Below are 19,826 nucleotides of genomic sequence, written 5' to 3' on the forward strand. Positions count from 1 at the left end.
CCTATTCTCTCAAATGCCTAGTGTCAGGATGGTATAAAAAGCCCTAAGGAAGAGTCTTGCCTTTCCTTCTGTTTACTGCACGGAATGTTGAGACAGGAGAGATGATAAGAGAAGTAAAACGAAGGAAAGAAAAAGCATCAAACACCGGATTCTATCATCAGCATGCCTAATTTTTGGGAAAGACTTGGGGAAAGCTGACTTGACCCCTGTGATTCTAAAAGGAGAGACAAATCCCTCCTTGCTTCCCCTGCTTCTGCCTATGGGATGGGTGTATACATGGTAATAACGTTAAAACGACTATAGAAATAGTGGCTAAGAGCTTAGGTCCAGAATCAGAGAGGTGTGTACTGAGTTTACGTGAAGCCACTGAGCAGACTCAGATGGCTGATTCTGCCCACTTCTGCACTCAAGCATCGGGTGTGGTTTTGTGACAGCAGTCAGCCAGCTGTCCCCTCGGGTGTCTTACTATCCAAGTGACTAATAAATTTGAGTCTGCGAATGAGCTGAGTGTGGTTTTAGTGTCTAAATGTTTCCTATACAAAAACACCGAAATGCAATTTATGTGCTTCATCTGGTGCTCACGCAAGAGATGACTATGTTGGACTTTTTGAAAGACTCCTTTGGTTTCCAAAGCAGTACATTTCTGGAGGACTTTCACGTGCAGTTTTGACTAACCAAGGTTCCATCCCACTCTCTGTCTTCAGAACCTAATGCCAGGGTCATTTAGTCACTCTACTAGTGACACCCACAGCAAATTATTTAATCTCTCTGATCCGAGCATCCCTAGCTACATAGGCTGTGAGGTTGTTGTGAGGATAAAATGAGACATAAAAATGAAAGCTACACCAGGCTCCTGGGTGGCTCAGTTGGTTAAGTGTCTGCCTTCAGTTTAGGTCATGATGCCAGGGTCCTGGGATTGAGCCCTGCATCCAGCTTCCTGCTCAGCAGGGAGTCTGCTTCTCCCTCTCCTTCTCCCTCTGCCCTTCCCTTGGCTCATGTTCTCTCTCTCTCTCTCTCTGTCTCTCATTCTCTATGTCACATAAGTAGTCTTTAAAAAAATGAAATGCACACCAGGCCACACATAAACAGATCCCTCAAGCGCATAGAATTTCTGTGTCTGGGGATCCCTGGGTGGCTCAGCGGTTTAGCGCCTGCCTTTGGCCCAGGGCGCGATCCTGGAGTCTCGGGATCGAGTCCCACGTCAGGCTCCTGGCATGGAGCCTGCTTCTCCCTCTGCCTGTGTCTCTGCCTCTCTCTCTCTTTCTCCCTCTATGTCTATCATAAATAAATAATAAATCTTAAAAAAAAAAAAAAAGAATTTCTGTGTCTGGTTGATTTGTGGAGAATGTGACCTACCCCAAAGAAAAACTAAAAAATACGCCTTTTATAATATTTAGTACTTTTATTTTTTTTAAGATTTTATTTATTTATTCACAAGAGACACAGAGAGAGAGAGAAGCAGGCAGAGACACAGGCAGAGGGAGGAGCAGGCTCCATGCAGGGAGCCTGACATGGGACTCGATCCCCGGACCCAAGATCACACCCTGAGCCAAAGGCAGACACTTAATCTCTGAGCCACCCAGGTGTCCCTAGTACTTTTATTTTTTAAAAAATATTTTATTGATTTATTCATGAGAGACACACAGAGAGAGGCAGAGATATAGGCAAAGGGAGCCCGATGCAGGACTCAATCCCGGGACCTGAGGATCACAACCTGAGCCAAAGGCAGATGCTCAATCATTGAGCCACCCAGGTGCCCCAATATTTAGTATTTTTAAAACTATCTGAAGTATCATAACATTAGGAGCCATTCAACTCAGGCTATTAACCTGATACACCTCTAGGCAACCTTAGGGACACTGTACTGACATGATGTTTGCTAAGACTGGGGTGAGCAGCCATGTGAAGGCAAGACTCCACAGCAGATAAGAAAGATATTGAAGGTTTCAGCTTTGCAGCTTGTCTGTCCTTCCTTCGGCCACATGCATAGGCCAGCTCTGTCAGTGGAAGTGAGAACCAGGCTGTATAGTATTCTAAATAGAAAAATCTAAAAGTCAGGGTACTTGGGTGGCTCAGTGGTTGAGCATCTGCCTTTGGTTCAGGTCACGATGCCAGGGTCCTGGGATCAAGTTCCATATTGGGCTCCCCGCAGGGAGCCTGCTTCTCCCTCTGCCTATGTCTCTGCCTCTCTGTGTGTGTCTCTCATGAATAAATAAATAATTTTTTTTAATGTAGACACAATAAAGGTTAACTTTGCTTCAGAGATTGGAGGAAACACTGCAAGAACACCACACCACTGACTACAAAAATGGCAAATGTGTAGAAGTGACACTGACAAGTGCCATTTTCTTCCATGCTGACTGGTAATACCCGTGTGCTGTGACAGCAACTTAACTGCGGTATCGGCTGGGAGGGTCTGAATTATGCTATCCCCTAAGAAGTGCTATTAGGAATACTAGCCAAAAGTAGTCAGTTCCAGTTCATATTCTAAGTACTTTCTGTATGGTAACTCATTTCATCTTCCTCTAAACCTGTTGAGATATTTATTATTTCCATACCCACTTCACAGATGAAGAAACAAAGCATAGAAATAAACTGCCAAGATTATACAACTATCAATTGTAGGAGCTGGGATGTGAACTCAGGAGATCTGTCTCCAAAGACTCATCTCAGAGGCTGGCACACTTTTCTGTAAAAAGCCAGCTGGTAAATATTACAGATTTTCATATGGTTGTATATTTTTTATCTTGGCTCATAGGCAAAACAACAACGGCTGCAGACCCATTTTGACCTGTGGCCATAAATAATCTGCTGGTTAATATTATACATGTTGATCATAGGTTTAAGTGTACAGAGGATATGCTATTTGATACCCAGCCCCTTTGGTAAATCCTATACACGTATAATACAAATGGGTTTCTGTTGATAAAATAATCCATAATTCTGACTTCACCTCTTTCTCCTTTTTATCTGAGTCATGAAGTCTCACTGCCTCTTCCATGAGCCTCCCTCTTAACTACTACTCCTGTTGCTGGACACTTAGGAAGGGCCAATAAGTGAGGCCAGTATCTCTGATGAAAATAGATGCAGAAATCCTCAACAAAATATTAGCAAACTGAATCCAAGGATATATTTTAAAATTTCATTCACCACAATCAAGTAGGATTTATTCCCTGGATACAAGGGTGGCTCAATATTCACAAATCAATATGATATATCACATCAATAAGAGAAAGGATAAGAACCATATGATTGCTTCAACAGTTGCAGAACAAACTGACATGATATTGACAAAGTATAATATCCATTTGTGATAAAAACCCTCAACAAAGTAAGTTTACAGGCAACATATCTGAACATAATCAAGAAAAACCCACAGCTAACATTATACTCAATGGGGAAAAACTGAGAGCTTCTCCTCTAAGATCAGGAGAAAGACAAAGATGTCCATTCTTACCTCCCTTATTCAATGCAGTACCAGAAATCCTAGCCACAGCAATCAGACAAGAATAAGAAATAAAAGGCATCCAAGGTAAGCAAGAAGTAAAACTTTCACTATTTGCAGATGGCATGATGCTATATATAGAAAACCCCGAGGACTCCACCATAAAAACTACTAGAACTGATAATTAAATTTGGTAAGGCCACAGGATACAAAATCAATGTACAGAAATCCATTGCATTTCTATACATTTATAATGAAGCGCAGAAAGAGATATTGAAAAAATCCCATTACAATTGCAAAAAAAATAATAAAATACTAGGAATAAACTTAACCAAAGAGATGAGAAAGACACTAATTCAAAGGGATAACATGCACCCCTATGCTTACTGCAGCATTATTTATGATAGCCAAACTATGAAAGCAGCCCAAGAGCCCAATGATAGATGAATGGATAAAGAATATGTGGTGTATATGTATACAATGGATTATTACTCAGCCATATAAAGGAATGAATTATTGCAAGGGACACCTGGGTGGCTCAATGGTTGAGTGTCTGCCTTCAACGCAGGGCACGATCCTGGGGTCCTGGGATTGAGTCCCACATCAGGCTCCCCATAGGGAGCCTGCTTCTGCCTCTGCCTATATCTCTGCTTCTCTGTGTGTATGTCTCATGAATAAATAAAATCTTGAAAAGAAAAAAAAAAGAATGAAATATTGCCCTTTGCAACAACATGGATGGATCTAAAGAGCATAATGTTAAGTGACATAAGCCAGTCAGAGAAAGACAAATACCATATGATTTCACTCATATGTGGAATTTTAGGAATAAAACAAATGAACAAGAGAAAAAAGAGAGAAACAAACCTTAACCTTAAGAGAGACAAAGTCTTAACTTTAGTGAATAAACTGATGGCTACCATGGGGGGAATGGGTGAAATAGGCGAAGGGGATGAGCATTAAGTAGGAATTTTGAATCACTAAATTGTACACCTGAAATGAATATAACCCTGTATGTTAACTGCCCAGGAATTAAAAGATAAATAAAGGATGGAATGAGAGGTTTTTTTTCTAGCCACTTTTAATCTGTCATTGGCTTTCTCCCCATGCTGATTATTATATTCAGAAGTGATTTTAGACAGTTTGTTATTGAACTGGAGTCTGCTTTCTTTTTTGACTGACTAGAAATAAAGGCATAAGATGCATTCTTTCTAAAGCTTTAGTCCTATTGCGTTTCTGGGACCAGACACTAATTAAGACAGTTATCCTAGTAGAACTAGCAACCTGGCATCTAATCTTTTATCATTTTCATTAAAGCCTAAAATGGCTTATAAAGAGAGATTAATCATGAAATGGATTAATATCACAAAGGAACTTCATGCTTTCTAGGTACTTGCTGTATGCTTGAAGATTCAAAATGTCGTCACAGCGTTCTAGGCGAGGCTACTAGTGGAGAAATCACTGTGTTAATGTTACCAGGTCTGCTCAAGATTAAATCTTGGACTTGCAAATAAATCCTGGTCAATTTTTTGACACCTTTATGGTGCATAATGTAGAACTGTGCCTCCTGTAATAAGTGTGAGGAAATCATTGGTTAGGTTATATCAGTTTGAATGTTAAGAGAAAATTGATAGAAGTGTCTTTCAAGTTATTTTGACTACAACCTATGAAAAAAAAATACCAAAAACTTCTTATCATGATCCAATCCATATCTACCTGCACACATATGTAAAACTAACACAGGGTTTCAAAGCAATACTACTTTTACTCTACGTTTGAGACATTTCTGATTAATTTTCTAACTTTTTCTACTTTGTTTAAATTTTGGATAATTCTCATACCACCCAATTACTTTTATAACTCCTTAATGGGGAGTTATAGTTGACCCCATTCGGACAACACTTTCTTAGAAGATCCTCATGTTCACACTGCTCATATTTACAAGAAGCAACTGTTTTGAGGTTCCTGTGTATCTTTACAGCTTTGTTTGATTTATTTGCTGAGAAGCAACTATGTGGAAATCACTGTGTGAGGCTCTGTGGGAAGTGTTAAGAGTTTTGCTTTCAACCACCTCGAGCCAGGAATTTTCTGAGTTGCGAGGGAAACCAGGATGAACAAAAGGACCTATTATCTCTGCCCTCATTGAGTTTATAATCTAATAGATTAAAGAAACTCCAACTGCAAGAATTTTGGAAAATAAGTCATTCACTTGACTTCGTTTACTAAATAAACAACTTTATTAGCACTTTCTGGGTAGAAGGTATGTTTTTCTTATCTAGGAGGGTCAGTCTTGTTTCTGTGGGACCAGATCTCTCTGTAATCATCGGTGTTCAGTGATGCTCCTCCTGACTGTCACCTGCGAGAAATCCATCGTTACATGCTCTTAGAGCCCCATGACTTCTCACTTTAACATTCAGTGAGTTTTAATTGTCCATTAATTTATGATTATTTATAAGTGTCTCTCTATATATGGATCCTGTACTAGATTACAGTCTCCATAAAGGCAGAGATTCTATTTTTACTTTGCTATTACTATATTCCCCAGTACTAAGCACTATGATTAATGAATAAGAAGTGTTTAAGAAATATTTTTTGAATGAATGAATGAATGAATGGGCATCCTTTTTTCAATCAGGAAATTTTATTTATTATTTTTTTTCTTTTTTGAATGAATGGACATCTTAAAGTCATCTGGAATGTTGTTTTAAACAAGGCACTCTGGTTTCACCCAATCTTTATTAATTCATTAGCAACTTAAAAGCAACTGATAATCCTTCACATTGTTCTTTGTTTGTTTTACAGTCAACTTTGACCACTTCGAAATTTTGCGAGCCATTGGGAAAGGCAGTTTTGGGAAGGTGAGAACCAAAATGATTAACCACTAGCAGGGTTATGTAGCTCAGGGAACAGCATCATAATGTTCAGATTATTCTGTTCCTGGGACCACAAGGAATGATGGTAATTCAGAGAGGATTTTGTAAAATCTTCACTACAGTTTGAGGTGTGTGATGTAATGAACACCTGTTATTCTCAGAATTATTTCAATGTCATGCCTACTTATTCCCACTAGATTTTAAGACTTTCTCTCTACTCTAGAATTTTGGACTCAGTTGTCAATTGTGCCCATACCTTCAATAACTGTTATGCTGTCAATTTAAGACTTAGCTCTTAAAAAAAAAAGACTACTTATTTATTTGAGAGAGAAAAAGATAGAGCACAAGCAAGGAAGGGGTAGAGGGAGAGGCAGACTCCCTGCTGAGCAGGGATCCCAGTACCCTGGGATCATGACCTGAGTCAAAGGCAGACACTTAACTGAGACACACAGGCGCCCCAACAGTTAACTCTTTTTATGTGCAAAAGAAGCTTCCTGATATATGATTTTCCATCAGTTATGCTATGTTTTTATTTTCAAAAATCTACCATGAAAGATCCAGCCTCATTTTTTTGCAAGAAACTTCTGGATTCAAATCCTAATCATTAGTTTCTTGGTAGTGACATACTTTGAGAACATTTCTTATTTCACATTGAACTTGCATTATAAAATCATCTGCTGTCCATTTTATCAGACATATAGAACCTCTAAAAGAATTTCAAAAACATGGACATCATGTTCAGTGCTATAAGTCCTTTTAGGTCCTATCAACTTTGGTGTAAACAGAAATTGTTCACACAGTATTGTTCTACTCGGCAGTTTAGCTGCGCCAATACCAATCACTCAAAGCAGAATAAGGATGTCATTTGCTATTGGAAGATTCCTGACAAGAAAGCAGCTATTTTCTCCAAAATGCTGTCTAAACAAAACCCAAGGAGCAAAAAACAGGCTGACTTGTTTGAGAAAGCAGAGATTTGCAAAATGACCCAGTACAGGGGAAGAAAATTACATTTTCTCCTCTGAAATCAGAGCTAAGTGGCAACTTGAGTATCAAAGAATGTGCCAGTGAGGCCTCCAGGCCAGGCTGTTGAATAGGTCTTGTTCTGTCTCCCACAGCCATGATCCGTTAACTTCCTGACCGCTTTCTCACTCTGGTTTGTGCCATTAGGTCTGCATCGTGCAGAAGAATGATACCAAGAAGATGTATGCAATGAAATACATGAACAAACAAAAGTGCGTGGAGCGCAACGAAGTGAGAAATGTCTTCAAGGAACTCCAGATCATGCAGGGTCTGGAGCATCCTTTCCTGGTTAATTTGTGGTAAGTGGTTTTATGGGATCTCTGAATGGAGACATTCCCGCTTTCACCCCCAAACACTGTTCGATAAACCCATCTTGATTGCTGGGTGTGCATTTGCAAAATCTTCAGTAGGCTCTTCCTCAAGACCTTTGTTTCCCCTTGATTTCTTTGAATTTAAATGAAACAAATTATTGGTTTATTGTCACCAATAAATACTGCTTGGCTGTTTTGTTTTGTTTTGTTTTGTTTTGTCACGGTTCCCCGGTCGTTGAAGACAATATATTTTTTTTAAAACACTGTAGCTAAACAGGCTGACAAAGAAGTTCAGGTGTCTTGTCATTCGGTAGATACTTTTTCCCCATTAATTGTTGGGTGGCGACGTAGCATACTAAGTAAGTCATCAATGTCTGGTGGCAGGTTGATCTTTAGAACTTGCACAAAAAAGCACTTTCTCTCTACAATGACTGGCAGTAGATATCATTTCCTTGCAGCATCCTTCTCGAGCAGCCACGTATGTATATATCTGTGAGTTGGAAAAGAACAGGTGCTACCTTTCTTACCAAATAGCTTTTAACAGAGCTGGAGCTAACTTAGATCAGTGGCTAGACATGAGGTAACTGTGATCTCTTCCCAAAGCCAGGATCATAATCCAAGGTTTAGAAAGTGTCTATTACTCCCTGCTCTTTTCTTATGCATGAAGGTCTGTATGCAGCTCTCATTTTTTTCTACATTTTAATGCATCCATTATATTAAAAGCCTGTTCTTAAAGCTAATTCAGTGTGACTGTTATTTAAATATGCATACCAAGCAGTTTCTACTAGCAAAGGCAAAAAAAAAGTCTTTATTCAGAGAATACTAATGGAAAAATAATTGAAATGTCACCGTGTGTTTAGGGACATTTCTCTGGAGGAATGAATGCATAAAACCTGTCTCGCTCCATCTTTAATTAATACAGTTCACTTAATATACAATTTGCTCCAAGACTCTACATCATAGTTGAAAAAATGGTTCTGCGTGACTTGGAAATAGGTCCCTTTGGCTCATGCACTACTCAGACACGGTGGAGTCTAATCCTGCCCACGCTCAGTGTATTTATTTATTTTTATTTTTCCAAATATTTTATTTAAATCCAATTTGCCAACATATAGTATAACACCTGGTGCCCATCCCATCAAGTGCCCTCCTTTGTGCCTACCACCCAGTTTTACCCCATCCCCCCAACCTCCTCTCCTTCTGCAGCCCTTTGTTTTCCAGAGTTAGGATCATCTCATGGTTTGTCTGCCTCCCTAATTTTTCCCCACTCAGTTTCCCTCCTTCCCCTTACAGTCTCTTTCACTATTTCTTATAACTCTCAGTGTATATAATCAGTAGCTCAGAGTGGCCCATTCACAGCACTGCCACACAGCGTTCTGTGGACATGGCTCTTTCTTTCCCATTTTTAGCAATCACCAGATTGCCTCCCCCCCCACCCCCCACCACCCCCGACAATGACAAGGTGCTCTCAATTCACATTCTCCTTTTGTTCAAAGTTATATTTTCCTTTTTCCAAAGTTCAGCCAACTCTCTTCTTTTAAGACCAGGAACCCTTCAGAAGTTTTAGTAAGTCCCCCTTTCAGGCCAGTCCCTCATCACTGAATAAGCAAAATGGATCAGTCTGTTCCTATCTTTTTTATAAGGTGGGTGTTAGGAGACTCAAAGCTGGCCAAAGTTTACTGATTTTGCCATTTGCTAACTTGGTGTCATGGCAGGCAACAGTCTGTTCTTCACGCATGCAGACTCCGTGGTAATATGACAAAGAGCCTAGTCTTCCCCTCTTTGCATACTGAACCTCAAAGGGCAGCGGGCACCATTAGTGGTGAGAAAGGAGAAAGAAGAAACCACCCCCCACCTTAATTCTAGTACCACATTCAGAACTGAAGACTGGGGGGAGGGGGCCATCCTTCAAGTATAGCAGAAAACTTTCAATCTCTCAAATCTTGAGATACAAATCATCAGAAAGCAGATTTATTCCTCCTTACTAAGGCGGAAATGTAAGTGATTCTCCAACTATTAAGCACATTGCAGTACTTCTGGAGGTGTGACCTGCGAACAAAATGTATCATTTTTTAAAAAGATTTTATTTATTTATTTGAGAGAGAGCACTAGCAGTGGGGAAGAGGGAGAGGGACAAGCAGGCTCCCCACTGAGCAGGGAGCCCCCGACATGGGGCTCGATCCCAGGACCCAGAGATCATGACCTGAGCTGAAGGCAGATGTTTAACCGACTGAGCCACCCAGACACTCCAGTCTTTATAATCTTTAAGTCACGTGGTTATAAGACAGGGTAATGCATGTAACTTGGGTTGTTTTTGTGAACAAGGTGACATAAAGTGCTATGCCCAGCACAGAGTCAGCATTGTATAAATGGGAGTTCTTTTCCTTCCTTACTCCACTAAGGGGTAGCATTCCGAATAATCCGTCACTGCAGGGCCACTCTGGGCATCCCAGACACAAATGCCGATGGCACTCGGCCTCAGGACATCATGGATCACACTGTGTGTGTGATGGGAGAGGGATGGGTCTTCAACCCATTCTCTGTAAGAGTATATGTTCATTTTGTTTTCCACCCTCATTCTGCAAATCAAAGAATAAAAATTCCCAAGTTCCCCCATTACCAAGGATTTAATGAGGATTTTGTGTCCTGGGTTTAACTAGATGGATCTTTATATCCCCAAAGCTTCAGGAGCCAGTTTTCTTAAGAAAGCAGCATCTGCTTTCTTAATAATGTAACAGCAATAGTTTGTAATTCCTGTGTACCTCTTGTGTACTCTATGGTACTGGTAAGCCATGTAGGCCTCTCAGTATTGCTTTCAGTGATCTTCTCATGGATCCTGAAAATGCCTCTAACCACTAGGGATGTGTTCAGATCTGGTTTTCAGGCTGAGGAAAAACACAGTTTCTTTTAAGCAGCTTTTACACTAATGCTAAGAAGTTTGTGTGTGTGTGTGTGTGTGTAGGTATAAATACATACAGATGTGATCTGTGAAAACTGTGCACATTGTGGTCAACTTGAAGAACAGAAAAATCACACAGAAAAATGAAAATTCTCCAATAATCCTACCTTGAAACAACCACTTCTAACCCATTGGTGTGTACCTGCCAGTGAAATGTCTGCATTTGGTTCTCTGCTTTTGATCATGCATTAGCCCCATTAATTCCCCCTCTTCATGGATCTCTTTATGGAGTAACACAAACAAACTGTAATTATGGTTGCCAGATAAAATACAGGGTGCCCAGTTAGATTTGAATTGCAGATAAATAACCAATCATTTTTAGTATATGTCCCAAATCATTACCTGCAAATCATTCATTTTTCCAAATTTCTGATGCATCTTGTATTTGTATTTATTAAATTTGGCAACCCTAATCGCAACATAGACCCAGAGTGGGGGGATGTAGTGGCGGCAAGAATGGATGGAGCCCCTGGTTGACTCCACATTTCCTTCCAGTAACCATGGGAGGCTCCTATTAATCAAATGACACATAAATATATCAACTGAGAAAAGTGCACAAATGACTGAGAGAAGAGTGTGTGTGTGTGTGTGTGTGTGTCTGTGTGTGTGTCCTAGTCTAGGGCAACAGAGTTAAGGGTGAAAACACATTTTGAATTAAAATTCAACCTTCCCAGCCCCACGGCCCTGACCCCACTCGGGAACACAGCCGTCAGATGTAGGCCACGTTATAAAGCGAAGGCTGCCTGACGGGGCTGGCATCCAGGAAAAGCAAATAAAATCTCGCTGCGAGTCCCTCCCTGAGGGCTGCTCACACAGCCCTGGCAACCCAGAGCCTGCAAACAAATGGGCCCCAGTGCTGCCCAGCAGAGCCCCGTTCCCCAGGTGGCTTTTGTTAATTGAGATTAGGCCTGCAGCTGCACACAGCTCCTGGGGCTCCTCTCTGCCCTCACCCTTGTCTCTTGTTCTGGGCACAGAAGGGGCCTACGTGTGGTTTCAGGAAATTAGGAGACAAGAGCGTCTTTTTTAAGTGGAAAGGACCACCTGTACCGGGGCTGTGAAAAGGGGGTCCTGTCAGATAGCTGAACGCAGCCAAACAAATAGGCCCCCTGGACTCAACCTCCATTATTTCTGACTTAGCACCAGTGTTTCATCACAGAATCATAAGCTGTGAGAACTCAAGGTAGCCTTCAGAGCCACAGAATCAGAATGAGCCTTCCCTGTCAATGGGAATTTGTTACTTAAGAGTTTTACCTATGTTATCTCATTTACACATCCTAAAACTTTAGGTTGATAGGGATTAATTAGTCCCATTTTACACCAGAGAAACTGAGGCTCAGAGAAGTTGAGTGATTTTCCCAGAGCTCCACAGCCAGGAACTGGCCACACCAGGACTCAAACCCAGGAATTCTGGCTTCAAAAACCCTGCATTTCCTGCTACACTATACCATCCCCTATGGACATCTCGTAGGATGTCCATAGATAAAGGAAATGGAATTTATTTTCTTTATTTTGTGTCTCTTATTTATGTGTCTCTCACATCCCACAAAATTACAAACTCCCTGAGGCAGGTATGTTTGTGGATTTTGTTCGCTGCTCCTACAATAATGCCTCACACACACAGTAAGTGTTCAACAAATCTCTGCTGAATGAATGAATGAATGAATGAATGATGGAGTTAGTGATGGCTCCAGGCTTCTGGTTTTTGCTCTTTTCCCATTATACCACAGCCACTTCCTGCACACTCACACACATCCCCGCATTCCATCAGGTCCACCTCAGGTTCTTGGCAGGCCCTGGAGTCAGAGGGATGTGAGTTTGAATCCTTGCTCCACTACTTGGTAACTGTGTGAACTGACCCAATTTACATTGTGTATTTTGTTTGGTTTCCTCCTCCACAACTGGAGATATTAGCAGTATCCAGAGCAGAAGGCATGGCTATGACTAAGGATATGTTTATAAAGCACCTCACACATAGTAGGTGCTTTATCAATGAGGACTTGAAACAAAAACTCAGTGAGGCCCCACCCCAAATGGAACGTCCCCTCCACCCCCAGAGCAGATTATTGAGTAGACACATGCCCCTGCATGTAAGCTGGCCCAGCTATTAGAAAGTCTTCGGGTTTTTGCTAAATTTTTAAAAAGTAAATTTTTAAAAAAATATAAAATATATATTTTTGGATAAAATATGGAAATGCAGACATTCTAAGGAAAATGATAAATACTCATATTACATTATGCAGAAATAGCTGCTGTATTAGATTCCTATTGCTTCTGGATCAAATTACCATAAGCTTAGGAGCCTCAATTCGAACTGGAGTACTTGGGGTTAAGGCTATTTTCATAATGTAATTAACCTGTTATGTCCTTTTGTCCTGCCTTTCTTTCCCTTTGTCCTGCAAGTTCACTGACAGACAGAAGGAATCAGAATGATGAGCTGTGGGCTGCAGAGTTGCCCGAGAACGCAGCATGCGGGACACTTTGGGAGCACCTGAAATACTCTCCTTACTGCCGTGCTGCTTGTATCAGGGCATAGATTTGTAAACGTTTATTAGTTCTACGCTTAATATCTGTGCATTTCACTGTAAATACATTTTACCTATTTCATAGTGAAAGAATATGAAACAACTTAAAAACCACGACTCAGTATCGTACAATTCTGGGGGGCAGAAGGGCAAAGTCAGTCTCATTAGGCTGAAATGAAGCTGTCTGCCGGGCGATGTTCCCTCTGGAGGTCTAGGGAAGAATGTTCTCTGACCTTCTCCTGCTTCTTGAGGCTGCCTGCACTCCTGAGCTCAAGGCACCTTTCCCTTCCTTCAAGACCAGCCACACAGCTTCTTCCAACCTCTCTCTCACTCTGACTCTCTGCCTCTCTCGTCCACCTTTGAAGGACCCATCTGATTACATTGGGCCTCCCTCTTGACCAAATTCTCGCCAGGCTCTCCTGAACCATTTTCTTTCTTTTTTTTTGTTTTTAAGATTTAATTTATTTATTCATGAGAGCCACAGAGAGAGAGAGACAGAGATACAGGCAGAGGGAAAAGCAGGCTCCATGCAGAGAGCCCGATGTGGGACTCAATTCTGAGACTCCAGGACTGCGCCCTGGGCCGAAGGCAGGCACTAAACTGCTGAGCCATCCAGGGATCCCCCTGAACCATCTTCTTGACTAGACCCTAACCTTGGTCTACAAAGACTTGAACAAAATGCTAACATCATGTCTAACAGCTCAGGGCCACATCCCTAGGACATCAGCTCCCCTTAAACTGCCTGCCTGAGAAAGTGCACAGCTGCCAAAAGGATTTACTGATTGTTCCAGCCAACACTTGAAGACAGGGCCCATCTCCCAGCCTCTGGGGGAGGGGAGGGGGCTAACTTTGGTAAAGTGCCAGTTAACAAACCAGACGCGTTTCATGTAGGCCACGTTCTCAGCTCTTTGTAACTTCCACTCCGCTGCTTTGCCCTCTCCATCCTCTCATCCTCCCTGCCAATCACTTCTGTGCACATCAAACTGGAGTCCAGTTCACACTGGAATTCCTATTGTAATAGTATAGCACTGACTAAACTCTGCTCTTCTTGCTTTAGTGTCCAACGGTGTTATCTTAGGAAGAGACATGATCAAGTGAAGGATCTTTGGAAGGGAGGTTATCCTGAATTATCCAGTGCCATCACTGGAAGATGTCCTTGGGGATGACCCTGATGAGCTTGGATAAGTGGAGAATAAGGGACAGCAGTCCCTGAAGAACTTAGTAGAGGACAGTGTTAATTGTGTGTCCTGTACATAGTAATGGCTGCATACATGGTTGTTGACTGACTCACTGATGGACTAGTAGGAAACTGAGTCTGTAACACAGACATTGCCTTACTCATTTCCTCATCAATATTACAAAGGATTTCTTTATGGCAAACCACACAAGAAGCTATTAAAAAAGAGCTTCTTTTGGGGCAGCCCTGGTGGCTCAGTAGTTTAGCACCGCCTTCAGCCCAGGGCCTGATCCTGGAGTCCAGGGATCAAGTCCCACATCAGACTCCCTGCATGGAGCCTGCTTCTCCCTCTGCCTGTGTCTCTGCCTCTCTCTCTCTCTCTCTCTCTCTCTCTCTCTCTCTGTCTCTCATGAATAAATAAATTTTTTAAAGTCTTAATAAAAAAAAGAAGAACTTCTTTGGGAGGACGTAGAGTAACTTAGAGCCTCAGACCTAAAGCTGAAGAAACAGGTCTCGAGAAAGCATGGGACAAAGGCAGTTCTGGGAATCTCGGTAGCAGAAACTAAAGGACGGGCACCGAAAGCTGTCTCCACTGGATGAATCAGCTCCAACCAATTTTCCAACCTTTTGTCACCCACTCAAGGTTCAAAGTCCTGGGAGAGAGTCCAACTGGCCTTGCTCAGAAAACATGCCTGCCTCTTGGCTAGAAGAAAGAGCAAAATAACTAATGACTCCCAGACTGTTGACCTGAGCCACAGAGTGAATGATTGTGTCATTCACTAAGATGGGGAGATCTGAGAAGGATCAGACTCATTGTAAAAGTCAAGAAATCTCTTTTAGCTGAACAACATGTGAGCTGCCTCTTAGTCATCCGAACAGAGCTGCTGCATAGGTGGGAAGTCTAAAGCTCAAAAGAGAAATCCAGGGTCCAAGGAGAAGTCCACAAAACACAAATGCAGGAAACATTGGCTTGTAGGTGCTATTTCAGTCAGGGGCTTGAAGGGAACATCTCTGGAGAGAAGTGAAATAGGAGAAAAGGACCAAGGATTAAAGACCTAGAGCACCATTATAGTTCTGATAGAAGACGAAGATTCAGGATGCTCGACAAAGCAGCAACAGCCTGGAAGCTAGCCTACAAGCTAGGGGTGAGCCAGGCAAGAGTGGGAGCCTAGAATCTAGAGGCTGTTTCACAAAGAAAAGAGTGCAGACCATGGCAAGTGCTGTGGAGAGGTCAGGAATAAGGAGACAACTGACTTCAGACTTACAAAGATGCACCCACTGTGACCTTAATAAGAGCCAAGTCCAGGGGCACCTGGGTGGCTCAGCGGGTGAGCATCTGCTTTCAGCTCAGGTCATGATCCCTGAGTCCTGGGATCGGGTCCCACTTCAGGCTCCCCGCAGGGAACCTACTTCTCCCTCTGCCTGTGTCTCTGCCTCTCTCTCTGTGTGTGTCTTATGAATAAATAAATAAAATCTTAAAAAAAAAGGCCAAGTCCAAATGATAGGACAAAGGATCAAAGGCAATGGCTTGATGAAAACACAGGAAGTGAGTGGTGTTATTTTGGAGGGTGGTGTGCAAAGCAGCTTTGTTGTGTTTTGAGACTCAGCCATATTGTCACAGGTAGCAAATCCTACATTGTCATTTCTCTATCATATTCCATTGTATGAATATCCCATGAGTTATTTACACATCTTACTACTGGTGGATATTTGGGTTGTTTCCAGCATGAGACTTTTACAGAGTCCTGCTATTAACATTCTTGTTTCTATCTTCTGGGAAGCAGAGCACATATATCTCGGGATGCAAACCTAGGAATTAAATCATTAGATCCTAGGATTTAAAAAAAATCATTAGATCCTAGGATTTATGTGGGTTTAGCTGGCATACGGTTTTCCACAGGAGTTGTGCCAGTTTATGCTCACATCAGCAACGTCTGAGAATTTAGGTTACTGGAAAACCTCACCAACATTGGGTATTGCCAGTTTCTTTACATAGAGGCATTCCAGTAAATGTATAATGGCTTCTCATTTGGGTTTTAGTTTGAATTTCCCTGGTGACTCAAGAGTTGGGACGCATTTTCATATGATTCCCGGCCCTTTGGAATCTTCTTTTATGAAGTGCTTGAGTCTTGCACATCTTTCTATTGGTTGTCTTTTTCTTTCCCACTGGTCCAGTTTTAAATATAAATAATTTTCCCGATCTGTGACTTACGTCTACACTCCAGAAGGATATGATTTTTTTTGGAACACTCAAAAAGCTGGAATGTAAGTGTGGTATAGTTTATTCATCTTTTCCCTTATGGGTAGCACCTTCTGTGTCTGGTTAGGAAATCTTAGCCCATACCAAGGTGAAGATATTCCACCCTGTTTCCTAGTAGCATTGCTGTTTTAGCTTTGACATGGAGAGCTGTAATCCAGGGTCAAGATTCATTTTCCCCATATGGAAATTGAATTAGCCCAACACCATTCACTGAAAAGTTTCTCCTTTTCTTATTGCACTGCAGTAACACATTTGCTGATAGTCTTGCCACCAAATACATGTGATTTGCAGACTTTGTTCTATTGATCTACTTGTGTGCATTTACACATGTATCATGCTACTTTAATTTACTGCAGCTTTCTACTGGTAGCAGAATTCAGTAACATAATTCTTCTGGATTATCTTGACTGTAGTGGGCCCTTTGCAATTCCATACAAATTTCACAATCATCTTGTCAACTTATATTTTAAAGTTGCTGGTATTTGTTTTTGTTTTTTTTTTTTAAAAGATTTATTTTATTTAAGAGGGAGAGCATGAGAGAGAGCATGTGCGTGAGCAGGGAAGAGAGACAGAGGGAGAGAGAGGCAGACTCTCCTCTGAGCAGGGAGGGACCTGGTGTGGGACTCGATTCCAGGATCCAGAGATCATGACCTGAACTGAAGGCAGATGCTTAACCTACTAAACCACCTAGGTGCCCTGAAGCTGCTGGTATTTATAGTGGCCTACAGTGTAACTAATTCAGGGAGAATTAAGGCCTTTTTAAAATACTCAACCTTCCAATTTATGAAACCTTCCAATATATATATATATATATATATATATATATTCCTGTATATTTAGGTATCACCTAATTTCTCTCTCTGGTTTCACTTTTTAGTGTAGAGATCTAGCATATCTGTATTTAGATTTATTCCTAGGTATTTAATGTTTTTAATATGATGACAAATGGTAATTACTTATCCAAATTTTTTTCTCCAGTAGTTTGTTGCTTGTTGAGGAAAATACAGTTGATTTTTAATATTGACTTTGTGTCCAGTGAACCTGCCAAACTCTCTGATTAATTCTACTGGTTGGCCTTATTATTGTGGTAATAAGGAAGTTCTCTTTCAGCCCTGGTTTGCTGGAAATTTTTATTACGAATGGGTATTATATTTCATCAAATGCATTTTTTTACCGAGATAATTTCTATTATGTAGTGAAGTAAATTAATGGATTTGCAGATTTTATAATGAGCTTCTTAAAATCAACCCTGCTTGGTCATGTTCTATGAAAATAAATGCTGGTTGGTTATGTTCTATTACCTTTTTGTACATATTATCAGATACTATAATATAGAATTTGAACATTTATTTTATGTATTTTCTTATTTATAAACTGTTATTTAATTTATATTCTTATTTATATATTATTTATTGATACTGTTATTGAATATATTCTTAACTTTTAATTATGAAATATATATATACATTTAGATGTGCATACACAAGTTTGAGTGCAAGGAGTAGGAGCCCATTGAGAAGAATCAGTAATGTAGGATAGCATGGGGAGGATTACCAGAGTGAGCCCCTGAAAATGGCAAATGGCTGTGAACAGGGGCTCAGATAATGAGCTGGCCTCAGGTGGAAGCAGCGCACTGCTTTCACTGTGCTGGGAGAGAAGGCAGCGTATGTAAGTGCACAGATTTGTAAGGTGGTGGATCTCTTGGCGGGCAGATGCAGGAGTCTCGTTCAATCCCACTGTGAAACATGAGGTCATCCACCGAGAATGAGGAACTGGGCAGAGAAGCTGCTGGGTGAATGAATGTGTGAAACTAATAGAGAATTAGAACAGGATTTTCTAAGTATCTAAGTGAGACCAGTGGTTATAAATTTAAAGTGAATCCCATCAGCACAGCTTTGCATTTTTTCTCCTGAGAGTGCACGTTATAGATGTTAATTTGTTGCTGTTTTGATACAGGTTTGTTTAATCAGGATTGGGGTGTAGTTGGGGGAGGTATCCTCACTATAACACAGCTTAATGAACTGAAAAGTAGATTTTCGGGATGTAGGCTCCAGAGATAGATTGCTGGGGGAAACTTACGAAAATCGTGCATATGTGGAGTCATTTTTCTAGACAGCTAATCTTTTTGAGGACTTATTTTTAAGGTGGCATGCTAAAATATTACATATATTATCTTATATATCTTTAAATACTAGATGCTTGAAGATTAGTATTTGCCCCATTGTAAAGATGAGTAAGCTGAAGATGAGAGATTTGAGTCCTTGCCCAAACCACAAACCAGAAAGTGATGATAAATCTGGGTTCCAAATCCCATCCCCCAAATTCTCTAAGACCTTTGGTGTTAATGTATATTTTATTAGAATGTTGTTTCTATATGCATCACTACTTCTAAAGCTCTAAAACCAAAAACTTTTAAAAATTATGTGCACCTGCAAATCAATAAAAAAATTTAAAGAGCCATTCAACCTGACCAATGATAGCGTTGTAGTGGAACCAAATTGCTAATTATAACAGAATAACATAAGTCCTTCCCTGCTTCCCTGGAAGAGTTCCAACCACTGGATATCAGAAATAGATATGGACAAAAGAGCCCCATGAGATCAGGGTCAAGGCAGAAAGATCAAAACATGTCTGAAGACGCAGTTGGGCTGGTTAGACTCTAAACGCTAGTCAGGTGAAGGAAGTGGGAAGCATTACAGATGGAGAGGTTAAAAGGGGGGCATGAAAGACACAGGGAAGACTCTTTGCTGAGTAGGATTGCTGGGAAGCGCTCCCCTTACCCTGGAATTCTGAGACTTAGGGAACCTGCTCAGTGATGAAACACTGATTTTCTGGCTAGACAGGAACAGGGTAGACCATACCCTGTCTCTCTACTTCATCCCCTCTGGAGAAACAGCCAATCAAACTGTGTGACTCAGCACCTCCTGGCCCTCTCAGCACCCTTGGGGCCTCCCCAGCCACTTTCTGGATCACAAGTGGCCACTTGTCCTCCCTTTAATAACCCAAAGTCATCCCACTTGACTGTCTCTCTGCAGGTGGTCTCCAATTCCCATGATGTGCAAAAAGTTTTCACTTCTAACACTTTTTTCCTCTGGACCCCTGATAAATCGGGTAAGAGTTTGATGTAATTGTTCCTCATTATCATCTGAGCTTGTGTCTTGGCTTTTCCTTTTATGTAAGTAGCAAGATGGTGTTATTCCCCTTGTCTGCTTACTGGCTCTGTTATTCTCCTGAGGTAACTGTCTCAGGAGATTCTGTAGAA

The 19,826-nt window shown here is 41.1% G+C and overlaps 1 protein-coding gene across 3 annotated transcripts in view; it reads left to right on the forward strand.

Moving 5' to 3' along the window:
* STK32A (serine/threonine kinase 32A) overlaps positions 1-19,826 on the forward strand; it is a 127,905-nt gene that overhangs the window by 30,657 nt on the left and 77,422 nt on the right. For all 3 annotated transcript variants that reach the window (XM_077897782.1, XM_077897785.1, XM_077897783.1), the window contains 2 exons: positions 6,245-6,300; positions 7,483-7,634. In XM_077897782.1, the coding sequence (XP_077753908.1) occupies positions 6,245-6,300; positions 7,483-7,634 (208 nt within the window). The remainder of the gene's footprint in view (positions 1-6,244; positions 6,301-7,482; positions 7,635-19,826) is intronic.

This window comes from Canis aureus, chromosome 5 (assembly GCF_053574225.1).
Source record: "Canis aureus isolate CA01 chromosome 5, VMU_Caureus_v.1.0, whole genome shotgun sequence".
In the NCBI taxonomy this organism is placed as follows: domain Eukaryota; kingdom Metazoa; phylum Chordata; class Mammalia; order Carnivora; family Canidae; genus Canis; species Canis aureus.